The sequence below is a fragment of the Phocoena phocoena genome, chromosome 19 (genome assembly GCF_963924675.1).
Source record: "Phocoena phocoena chromosome 19, mPhoPho1.1, whole genome shotgun sequence".
Lineage (NCBI taxonomy): Eukaryota > Metazoa > Chordata > Mammalia > Artiodactyla > Phocoenidae > Phocoena > Phocoena phocoena.
Window position 1 is genome coordinate 15623036 of NC_089237.1, and position 12544 is coordinate 15635579.

General features: G+C 39.0%; 1 protein-coding gene and 1 non-coding gene across 5 annotated transcripts in view; both read right to left on the bottom strand.

Annotated features, from left to right (window-relative positions):
* TLK2 (tousled like kinase 2) overlaps positions 1–12544 on the bottom strand; it is a 103735-nt gene that overhangs the window by 24452 nt on the left and 66739 nt on the right. For 3 of the 4 annotated variants that reach the window (XM_065897841.1, XM_065897840.1, XM_065897842.1), the window contains 3 exons: positions 5962–6114; positions 2420–2486; positions 1084–1181 (listed from right to left, as the gene is read on the bottom strand). In XM_065897841.1, the coding sequence (XP_065753913.1) occupies positions 1084–1181; positions 2420–2486; positions 5962–6114 (318 nt within the window). Of the gene's footprint in view, positions 1–1083; positions 1182–2419; positions 2490–4289; positions 4356–5961; positions 6115–12544 lie in introns of all 4 variants that reach the window. The other variant, XM_065897843.1, reaches the window with a different exon arrangement.
* TRNAE-UUC (transfer RNA glutamic acid (anticodon UUC)) lies at positions 12003–12074 on the bottom strand. The gene has a single exon. It is a non-coding gene; the product is annotated as a tRNA-Glu (tRNA).

The window sequence follows — 12544 nt, forward strand, 5'->3', positions numbered from 1 at the left end:
CATGATATAACTGTTTTCCCCATACAGGATTCCACTTCTAACAATGAGACAAAGAAATGAGAGACTCTGGCAAAAATAACTTTTCGATTATTTCTACCTAGTTCCTCATCAGCCCCACTAATATTCCTGAAATTACTTTATTTTGATTTTGAGACAGTGGCATGCCTGTGGAGAGAGGTGCTAATTACTGCATGGGAGTTAGCTGTGGAGTCAGATCCACATTTCAACTCTTTGTTTGGTCACACTAGTCCCTGGACAAGTTAACTTAATTTGTCTAAGCCCGTTTCCAGATCTATGTATTGAAGATGACGTACCTCATTAGGCTATTGTGACAATTAAGTGATAGAACACAGGAACACTTAGCACTCTGCCTGACACAGAGACTATGCAGTAATGGTAGCTGCTGTTGCTTGCCACTTTACAGAAAGCAAAGTCCATGGCTCACTCTGGTCAAACAAAAATACACAAGCTGTAGCCATGCCCAAACCCCCATGTTTCAGAGTCAGAAAAATGTGGGAAAAGAAAGGATTATGGTTAGAAGCCATTTCCCACTTGAAATCTACTTTTCACAGTTTCAGCTCCTTAAATGACTTACAAACAAAGATGGGCATTTATCTATAATTAATGTGCTGAACTTAAGAGAGTCTTTCTTAAAAATCTCAACACTTAAATGGCCCATAAAGGTAATTCAGAAACCGAATGTCATCTCAACCCAGTAATCTTTCCACAACACCACACTGTCATCCCATGCTTCCCTTTAGTAAGGCTCTGAGGGTAAATCTGAATACACAGTGTATCTAAACCATTTGCAACTACAAAGTTGTATTGTTTTAGTGACCTCTACTTGTGTAAAAATGCTGTATGTATAGATGTATACTTAATATATAAACCTAATATATTTATATGTATTTAAACTAATGCAAATCAAAATTTTATTCATAAAACTGTATTACACCCACAACAGAGCTAAATACACAGTGGAATGGTTTACCAAATTTACATTAAGCAAAAATATCATTCTAGACCATTCATGTCAGAAAGTGCTCAGCAATCTCCAACCCAACCTACTCCCAAGTTGCTTACTGTGAATTATCTTCATTATGTATCCTTTTTAGTTCCCTGATATGTAGATTTCTAACCCTTTCTAGCCTTTCCAGCTCTGCCTGGATCTCTGCTTCCTCCTAAAGTGAAAAAGAAAGAAACAGCTCAGAACACAGGAAAGTTTACCGTTTCAGAATCTCATTTCAAAAACAAAAGCAGACATTTCTCTTATGAAAAGCTAAGATGTTTTACTTTGAAAAAGATGTTTTTAAGAACTAGAATTTTAATCATAAAAACGAGCCCACAGCAAAACAGTAAATAAAATCGAAATCATAGAAGTACAGCAGGAAAAGTGAAAGTCTTCTGTCCACCTCCAGCCATGCCCACTCCCCAGATATAATCACTGTTAAGTTTCTTGTGTAAGTTTCCAGAAATATTTTGTGTGTATACATATAAGGCATGCAATCTTTTTTAAAAAACAAAAATCACATTCTCTATCTGGTTCTGTTCTGTAAGGAGGGATTATACTTGGTGCCTTAAGTTCCACCGATTTAACAGGATCTGAGAAAGGGGAGGAGACGACAAATACACACCAATAGCAATTTATTAGACACTTACTTATCATCTTCAGAATAAGCAGCATCCACCAAAAAAGTACAGGCTGCTGAATTTTTTTTTTTTTTTGCGGTACGCGGGCCTCTCACTGTTGTGGCCTCTCCCGTCGTGGAGCACGGGCTCTGGACGTGCAGGCTCAGTGGCCATGGCTCACGGGCCCAGCCGCTCTGCGGCATGTGGGATCCTCCCAGACCGGGGCACAAACCCGTGTCCCCTGCATCGGCAGGCGGACCCTCAACCACTGCGCCACCAGGGAAGCCCACAGGCTGCTGAATTTAAGAGATGAGTGACCTACATCTAAGATACCTCCGTGAACACTCAATAACAAATTCTGTGTAGCTGCCTTTGTGTTTCAATATGGTTGGTGCAAGACCTTCTCTTCTTAGCCAGTTTAGCAAGAGATAAGAGCTGCTATGTGATTTAAAACATCACAATAATTTAAATATCAATTTTAGAACCATCTGCTCTTATTTTATATTTAATTTTTACTAAAAACATAATCACTTGTGGAGCCGAATGAGGTATACAGAATTAAGTACTGGTACATCATTGATGGAAAAGGCACTCTCACCGGGTGGTTGCAGTTGACTTGCAACTTGAAAGATATGAAGTCCACCATTAGAATAGAGGTGTGACAGAGCAACTACTGAAGATTTCCACAGGTATGTAAAGCTATTAATTTGCCCAAATGACCAAAGAGCTAAAACACCAAATGTAAACTAAAAATTACATTTCTCCAGACAGGTTTTCTCATTACACTTACCTTTTTAAGATGACCTAATCTGAGTTTGAAGATTTCTTCTTGTTCATGGTATTCTGCTAATGTTAACCTGGAAAATAATGATAAAATTTTCAGGAAATTGTTTGAAATCACAGTGTGCCTATTTAAAGAGAAAGGCCAAAGCATGCTATACCGTATGTTAAGTCTCTTAGTTAAAATGACCAAAAGATAGATTATCTTGCAGTCCTTTGACAAGAGAAAACTTCTGTGATTTATCAGATGTGATGTGAAGGAAGGACTTCAAAGCCAGAAGTCTAATTTATTAAAAAAATGAGAAAAATAAATGAGCTAAATTCTCACATTACTTATGAAATGAGTTTTGTCCCATACCATACTCAGATGAAAATCCATTAGGAGAGGTAGCCAAATTATATGTCTAAAAGTTTTTATAAAGGGGATGTTAATAAGCCAACATATTTGATTATTTTTGATAACTCTTGGACTTTGATACAAGGAGAAGAACCTAGAGGACAGAGTCCAGGATCTGGAGTCTGAGGACTAGGGTTCAAAGCACAACTCGGGCCATGTGAACTTGGGCAAGCAACTTTAACCTCAATTTCCTAAAAACGCAGCAAGTAATGATACCTATCTAAAAAAGCTGTTGTGACTATTAAAATGAGAATATGAAAGGAATCTATAATTTGTAAAATGCTATTTAACACAGTTCTCAAAGGGCTTACTTGATGGGTAATCACTCATTTCATGTTCCACCTACCCTGATCTCATCCTCGTATCTCAAGAATGAGCATGTAAGAAGTGATATCTTACTCCTCCATCTTCACCCTCTTCACATTCTAGAAGCACACACATATACTTCAAAGTTTGAGGTGTCACTGTTTAGATATATTCTAAATAGCAGGAGAAAGAAGAAACAGCTATCCTGTCAACCAGGAAGGGCTACAAAATAGTGTCTCTGAGGTCTGACTAAAAGAAGATAAAAAGAGCAAGAAAAGGGCTTCCCTGGTGGCGCAGTGGTTGAGAGTCCGCCTGCCGATGCAGGGCACGCGGGTTCGTGCCCCGGTCCGGGAAGATCCCACATGCCACAGAGCGGCTGGGCCGTGAACCATGGCTGCTGAGCCTGCGCGTCCGGAGCCTGTGCTCCGCAACGGGAGAGGCCACAACAGTGAGAGGCCCGCGTACCACAAAAAAAAAAAAAGAGCAAGAAAAAATACACCCATTAGGGCTGTTACACCTATCATTTCACAGCTGCAGAAAAACTTACATCTATTACTCCATATCACACCAGTAAAAAAGGGAGGAATGGAAAATCAGAGCTTAAAGTTCTCTCTGCCTGAAATAGGTTCAATACCAGGAAAGGACAACGTAACCCACTCCAAGACTCCAGAGGACCGTTTTTGGCTTCTGGCCGAAGGAACGAGCCAAGTCCCAGATACTCTAATTATTAAAGGCTAGACCAAAGGCCTTCCAGCTTGGATTTTACACAGGACTCCAGATGGCAACTGCTTACTGGCACAGTACTGGCCTAGACTGAATTCTAATTATTATTCTATGACAAAAAAACAACCTATGCCTACTTTATTACTCCTAAGCCAATGGTTTTATGCACTAGTATGAAATAATTTTCAAGTAACACTGGAAGGAGAGTCCCCACACAATAAATATAGGAGTCATGAAAGAAGACAATAATCAGATTAACGTGTACAACATTCGCCTGAAGAATTCTTCGAATCTGGGCTCCTACTTGGACTTTTTGAAAGGAAATATTTTTTACTTAGAATCTAGTTTTAAAATATTTGTGAAGTGAAGATGTTTTCCAAACTTATTCATTGTGTATACCTTTATCACAATACTTAAAGTAATTATTAGTTTATTCATCTGTTCATTTCCCCTAAATAAACTGTGAGCTCCTAAGACTGGGCTGTATCTTTCAGCTCTGTACCCCAGTCCAGAACAGGGCCTAATATATAATAAGCATTTAACACAGACTTAATAAATGAATGTCAAAGAAAAGGCTCCCCAACACAGCAGGTATGTATGGGGTGAAGACTGGTGTTAAGCCATCTTTCTCACTGGAATGAAGAAAGATACATTTCTGGGATGTCATGAACTTTTAACAATGGTGTAATATAGTATTATTATACTTGAGGTGGATTATGGGTTAATACGTTTTTGTGAACTAATATGAAAACATTAATGGCAAAAGACATATTAGTCAATAAATTACATAATATCATTATCTCTTATTTGTAGCTATCTTTAAATCCCACAGTGACAGCTTTACAAAATTTCTTTTTCCCTTGAAAAACTAATGTAGCCACAATGGAAATACTGATTACAATACCAATGACTGTTTCTATGAAAAAATATATTTTAAATTTCAAACATTCAATTCAGAAAATGACTTCATGGCTACCATCAATTCTGTAGAGATTTTCTACACAATTATTTGTAGATCTTTTTTTCCTTTTTAATTGGAAAGCCTCTTGAAGACAGAGGTGATAGTTTAAATGTCTTCAGGGTATGCATAAGAAATATTTTAAACAGGTAAGTAACATACAGGTTTTACTTCCCGCACCAATTCTAACTGTTTAACAGTCCTGCCTAGTTGGCAAACTACAACCTGTGGGCCATTCAGTTCACAGTCTATTTCTAGAAATAAAGTTTTACTGGAACACAGCCACATCCATTCACTTATGTACTGTCTATGGCTGCTTTCAAGCTGTAACAGTAGAGTTGAGTAGCTGCAACAGAGATCCTCTAGTGCGCAAAGCCTGAAGTGTTTATTATCTGGCCCATTAGAGAAAAAGCTTGCCAACTCCTGTCCTAGAGGAAGATTCTCTTAGTGGTCAAGAATTCAAAAATCAGTTAGGGAAATCTGACACGGGGCTGGAGTGAAAAAAGAAGGCATTTGTACTCTGAATATTCTACTCCTCGTATTCATGGTAGCTATGGAATAATTGTTGACTGGCAGTGAAATAGGTGACTACACTGCAGGTGAAGATACTGGTGTTTTCCTTAGGTTGCCAGAAGAGGAAAAAGTACTGGGAATGTCAAGATTTGGTTTACTGGGAAAATGTCCTTTTCCTAAAATAATACCTATTTTTTCTTAGGTTACACCTAAATTTGTGAGTGTTAACTAGTGTTCTTTAGACTACTAAATAGCATTCTTTCGTTGTGCATTCTTCAGTCTGAAATAGAGTCAGGTAATCTCCATAAGATGAAGCCAACATACCATAACCTGGAACCACATGTAAGCAATTATATCATTTGAATACCTAATGACTTCACATTTGTTATAAGAGTGGCCAAAGATCATGACATCAAGTTAAATGACATTTTTTCTCCCTCTCATCTGAAACTCCTCATATAAGATCGTGACTAAGAAAATAAGTCAATTTTAGATGGCTTTTATATGAGTTGAGCAAATAAATTAATGTAACTAAAAAGAAAATTTAAGCTCTAGAAATCTCCACAATCTATCACTTTTTCCAGTGGCACTCAATAGGAGGTTTGTATCTCAGGGGAGAATATGGTATCTCAATTCACATTAATAAAGAACATACGTTTCATTCTCAGCTCCGTTGGTTTTGCTTTTCCGCTGTTTCTGCTCATTGGTTGCTGGAGGGGCCTGTCCCATGGCAGGAGGTTTCCGCTTTGCTAACATTTTTCGTTGTCTTTCTATCTCTTCCCTCTGTGAATTTATCCTTTCCTGTTGCCTAGAGATACAAAAGATGTTGCACAGAGGAAGAAGGTCAAAATTTTTTGAACATGGCTGTGGAATAAACATAAATATATTTGTTACCTGCATATTCGATAGACTCCAGAAAAAATAAACCCCTTTAAGTAAAGATTTGACTTTAACTTCAGGTTGGAAAAGCCAAGTATTTGGTGATAGAACTATTTTCCGGAATGAATCTGTACTTTTAAGACACTAATTATGGTAATTCTCAGAGTAGGAAAGTGGGCAGGAAGAAACAATATCAAATTTCTATTGTGACCTTATTTTCTAACTCAAAAGGAAAAATGTTCTGATTGCTTTTTAACAGTTAAGAAAACAACTCCTGGTAATGAACCCATTAAAGTAAAGAACTGTATTTATATAAGAAAGTACAAAAGGTTCCAAGTGCCTTTTTATTTTTATTGGATTACAGTTTCCTCAAATTCTATCTAGAAAGATACCAAATTTGAAGGATGCTAAACAAAGTAAAAAAGATTTTCCTTCTAGACCTATCATTTATTCTAGTCTAAGTGAGGCATTACCACAGCCAAGTCATTCCCAGTCACTAATATGGTGGAACCTAAACTAAGTTTTTTTTGTTTGTTTGTTTTTTGTGATACGCGGGCCTCTCACTGTTGTGGCCTCTCCCGTTGCGGAGCACAGGCTCCGGACACGCAGGCTCAGCGGCCATGGCTCATGGACCCAACCACTCCGCGGCATGTGGGATCTTCCCGGACCGGGGCACGAACCCGTGTCCCCTGCATCGGCAGGTGGACCCACAACCACTGTGCCACCAGGGAAACCCTAAACTAAGTTTTTTAAGAACAAGGATGTACATTTAGAGACAGCAAAATGAAGCCTTTCAACTAGTAAAAACTCCTTAGGCAAAAGTACGCAAAATGAATTAATAAAAAACATATATAAAGACTCTTAAGATATTTAACACCATTTCCATTAGAGTATTTCCTAATAAGATGTCTAATTTTTAAATAATAACTAGTTTACAAACTAGGAGTCAATAAAAATACCAATATAAGTAATCCACTTTCTCTCACGTATCCTGCTACCTGAAAGACACTAAGGTTTATAGACTTGGCATATAAAAGTATACCAAGACCTAACAGACTAAAGTCTTTAAATCACCCAACATAGTTGACCTGACAGTCAAATGTCTTCCTTCACCTTCTCTTTCTACCATGCTTTTACCTCCCATCTCCTTTTCTCAATCCAACTTCACAGTTTTGCGGAATGATACAATCTAATTTTTTAAACCTATATTCTAAAATGAACTCTACTCGACTCTCTTCCAGGAACACTATAGTTGTCGGTCTCTAGACCTTTTCCAGATTCAGTGTATCTTTCTTGGAAGAACGGCAACCAGAAAAACAAGACTATACACCACAGAGCAGATGCCCATAGTACAATTTACCCTGCCACATCTAAAATGGCAACACCGTAAGCACGGTTAACCTGATCAGACAGAGTACCGCAAATAAATATCCATTCACTTGATAATACGATTCTCTTGGCTTCAAGATGAGCTGGGTTATTGATTAGATGCCAATTTAACAGCAGAGTAGAAATTTTAATTCAAGCGTTGTCTGCTTGTGTAAGAAAATCTTTTAACTATTAGAGATATGCCTTTCCCTCCAAAATATATATATATGAATAATTCATGGCTTGAAAGAATTCTGGATTAAGACAAAGAATCCTTAGGTAAAATCACAAGCTTCCTTCTCACTTAATGAATGTCCTTGAGGAAAACATTTATCTTCTCTGAATATGAGTCTCCCAATCAAAAAAATTGGTAAAATATCTTTAAGCTCATTTCTACCCTTTCAGGGGCCTCACAGAGTTCAAGGCACTCTGAACTCTCTGAAGATAACCATATAATATATATTTTAACTATAAACCGCAGTGTACTAGTGCAGTGCCACAACATTTTGTCTCTGAAGACTAACTGCTTTGGAAGATTGAGATTTTAGCAACTACCCTTATTAAATTAAAATAAAACTAATTTCCTAATGTTTTCAGGGAAAATCCACACATTTTAAAAAAATTATTTATTTATTTATTTATTTATGGCTGCATTGGGTCTTCATTGCTGCACACAGGCTTTCTCTAGTTACAGGGAGCAGGGGCTACCCTTTGTTGCGGTGCACGGGCTTCTCGCTGCGGTGGCTTCTCTTGTTGTGGAGCACGGGCTCTAGGCACGTAGGCTTCAGTACTTGTGGCACACGGGCTTCAGCAGTTGCGGCGTGGGCTCTACGGTGCACGGGCTTCAGTGGTTGTGGCGCGTGGGCTCTAGAGCGCAGGCTCAGTAGTTGTGGTGCGTGGGCTTAGTTGCTCCGCAACATGTAGGATCTTCCTGGACCAGGGATAGAACCCGTGTCCCCTGCATTGGCAGGTGGATTCTTAACCACTGCGCCACGAGGGAAGTCTCAGTTCTACTATCTTTTACAAAAGTATTGATGACCTGATAAATTTATCTCATTCAAATCTAAATAACTATTTAAAAAGCCATTATTTGTAATGATAAGAAGACCATCAGCTTTAGGTACCATTATCAGCTGAACTGTATCACCCAAAAAGATATGTTAAAGTCCTAACCTCCAGTACCTCAGATTATGACCTTTGGAAACAGCGTCACTGAAGATTTAATTAGTTAAAATAAGGTTATACTGGAGTAGGGTAGGCCCTTAATCCAATATGACTGGTATTCTCATAAGAAAAGAAGACACAGAGACACATAGGGGAATACCATGTGAAGACGGAGGCAATTGAAGCTATGCTCACAAGCCATGGAACACCAAAGAAGGAGCCTCCCTAGTGGCCTCAGAGGGAGCATGGTCCTCAACACCTTGATTTCAAGGTGTCTGGCCTCCTGAACTGTTGAGAAAATAAATTTACGTTGTTTTAGACCACCCAGTTTATGATATTTAGTGACAGTAGCCCTAGGAAACGATTACAGGCAACTTCAATAGCAAAATTGTATCATAACTAGTAGGAGAGGTATTAAAAAAACAAATGCACATATTTTCAGACATTATTTTAACCAAAATAATTTTAGTGGTGATCTACAGAGAGCGTCTAAATATCCAAGATAAGAATTTTTAAAGATTCCCAGGATTTCATATGTTCCGTGTGTACTAGAAACTGTAAAATGGTATATACTACCCAAGGAAAATCTGGCATTTATAAAATCAACAAAAAGAGTTGTCTCTCCAAATATCATATGATATCACTTATATGTGGAATTTAAAAAAATGATACAAATGAACTTATTTACAAAACAGAAATAGACTCACAGACACAGAATGGAAACTTAGGTTACCAGAGGGGAAGGACAGGGGGATAAATTTGGAATTTGAGATGAACAGATACACATTACTATATATAAAATAGATAAACAACAAGGACCTACAGTATAGCGGAGGGAGCTATATTCAATATCTTGCAATAACCTATAATGGAAAAGAATCTGAAAAACAACACATATATATATGTATAACTGAATCACTTTGCTGCATACCCAGAATATTGTAAATCAACTATACTTCAATAAAAAAATTAAAATTAAAACAAAAGAATTGTCTCTCATTATGGATCATGTGACCAAGAATCAGATGGTTCAGGAGAAATGACTGTAAAATGGAATGCTATGATTCCTTACACACCAGAATAATTATGTGGACTAGCAGAACAATGCTATAAAGTTTAATTTACTCCCTCTGATAATCCACATCTTAAACAACCACGATTTTGTATACAGGTCAAATTCCATTACTTTAATGTGGTTTACTTTAATATAAAGAAAATCTTAATAAAAAGTTTTTATTGCCTTGCCATTGATTATTTGAGACTTTAAGACTTGTTTAAATAAAAAATTGTGTCCTGAATAACAACAGTGTTTAATATAACTACTTTCTCAGAACTATAAAATAAGCTACTTTTTCAATAGAGTCAAACATATTTTTAGGAAAAATTACTAACCTGGTCAAAAAACATTACAAATCTGTTATGATCTTCCTATTAGACAGTAAATCTTCTGTTTTAGGATCTTAATAAAGATCATTCAAAACAGAGCCAAGGACACAGTAAGAACAAAAGCACTGTGTTGAGGCTCCTACTAAGACTATATTTGATTACCTGATTAAATTTAATGTCTTGAGGTTTGCCTCTTCCTATAAAACCTAGTACTCCTGCCTTGTGTTCAGGTACCTTGCCCACCAAATTATGTGTCATGGAGTTGTCGTCGTCTTTTTTTTTTTTTTTTGCAGTATGCGGGCCTCTCACTGCTGTGGCCTCTCCCGTTGCGGAGCACAGGCTCCGGACGCACAGGCTCAGCGGCCATGGCTCACGGGCCTAGCCGCTCCGCGGCATGTGGGATCTTCCCGGACCGGGGCACGAACCCGTGTCCCCTGCATCGCCAGGCAGACTCTCAACCACTGTGCCACCAGGGAAGCCCCATGGAGTTTCTTATACACAGAAAATTATCATTTGTGAGGATATCAGCTACAGCCTTTTACAACTAAAGAACTTCAATTCTGCATTAAAATTAAGAAAGGGAATTAACTGATTAAAGCACAACTTTAAAAAATAAAATATTTATAATTAACAGGTATCAGCCAGGGGACTTTCCTGGTGGTCCAGTGGTTAGGACTCGGCCCTTTCACTGCTGGTGTCCGGGTTCAATCCCCAGTCAGAGAACTGAGATCCTGCAAGCCGTGTGGCGTGCCAAAACAAACAAACAAACAAAAAGTTATCAGGGCTTCCCTGGTGGCGCAGTGGTTCAGAGTCTACCTGCCGATGCAGGGGATGCGGGTTCATGCCCCAGTCCGGGAGGATCCCACGTGCCGCAGAGCGGCTGAGCCCGTGAGCCGTGGCGGCTGAGCCTGCGCGTCCGGAGCCTGTGCTCCGCAACGGGAGAGGCCACAACAGTGAGAGACCCGCGTACCGCAAAAAAAAAAAAAAAAAAAAAAAAAAAGAAAAAGTTATCAGCCACAAATAGCTTCCCAAGAGAACAGATGGATAGTCTGCAATTTATGTGACTTAAAACCATGAAAAAAATGCTATCTACTTAGGAGAAGCAAACCTGGTTAGGGATCTCATTTAGATAGTCCCAGTTTCTCTGGTCCTGATGGTTCTACAGCAAAGTCATTGTTTTGTCCTCTAACTATATAAGATTTCCAGAACCTTCTGGGCATCAGGCTGCTTATAGAGTAAAAAGATAAAAACACCCGCTACTATCAGCAAAAACTGTAATCACTTCTTTAAAGTAATTACATTTTACATCTCTACACAAATCCACTAACCTTTTGAGTTTAAGTCTTTAGACATTCTAAAAACTGCCATCTGAGGAGTAACCATTGTCATGGGCTGGTAGGAGTCATTATCACATCTCGGATTCACTGTAAACATTAGGTAGCTCTGGTCAATAATGGGGGATATGTTTTATCTTCTGTCCCATTCTAACAAAATTGGATAGTGAGTCCCTTCCAGGGCAATCTGCACATCACAGTCGGGGTGTTAAGGGATAGATATCATGCCTCCCTACAGCAGCCGTTTACACTGCCCTAGTGCAACTCTGCTATCATCTATGCATAGAGCTCAGAGTGGATGCCACTCTGAGCCTCTGGCATCTGGCCTAATTCAAAAGCCTGTTTTCTTCCACAGTATTGTATCTCTGACTGACAGCCTCTTATCACACCCAAATATACATACATGAGGTGTACTTGTGAGGCAAAAACACACCTAAACCAAGTTGGAGATTAATGTATCACATATAAAGCACTGACTACTAATATGTAATCCAGAGGTTGGTTTTAACAAAGCTTTTTTTTTTTTTTTTAATTTGGCCGTGCAGCGTGGCGTGTGGGATCTTAGTTCCCTGACCAGGGATCAAACCTGGGCCCTGGCAGTGAAAGTGCCAAGTCCTAACCACTGGACCACCAGAGAATTCACATTAACAAAATATTATTAATAATATCAGCATCTGTACTTTTCTTTCAGACATAAATTTATTGATTTGTGTTTCAGTACTATTCAAAAGTAGTTCTACCCTCTCCAATCGATGCTCAATAAGTTATTTCAGCAAGAAAAGAAAGGTAGGAAAGGCAGTCTATGGAACCCTTCAACTCGCAGTGATCTACAGATCAGAGGTTTGAGAGCCCATGATTAAAAATACAATGTGCCAGGGGCTTCCCTGGTGGCGCAGTGGTTGAGAGTCCGCCTGCTCATGCAGGGGACACGGGTTCGTGCCCCGGTCCGGGAAGATCCCACATGCTGCGGAGCGGCTAGGCCCATGAGCCATGGCCGCTGAGCCTGCGCGTCCAGAGCCTGTGCTCCGCAACGGGAGAGGCCACGACAGTGAGAGGCCCGCGTACCGCAAAAAAAAAATTACAATGTGCCACCCCTGCCCCCCGTAA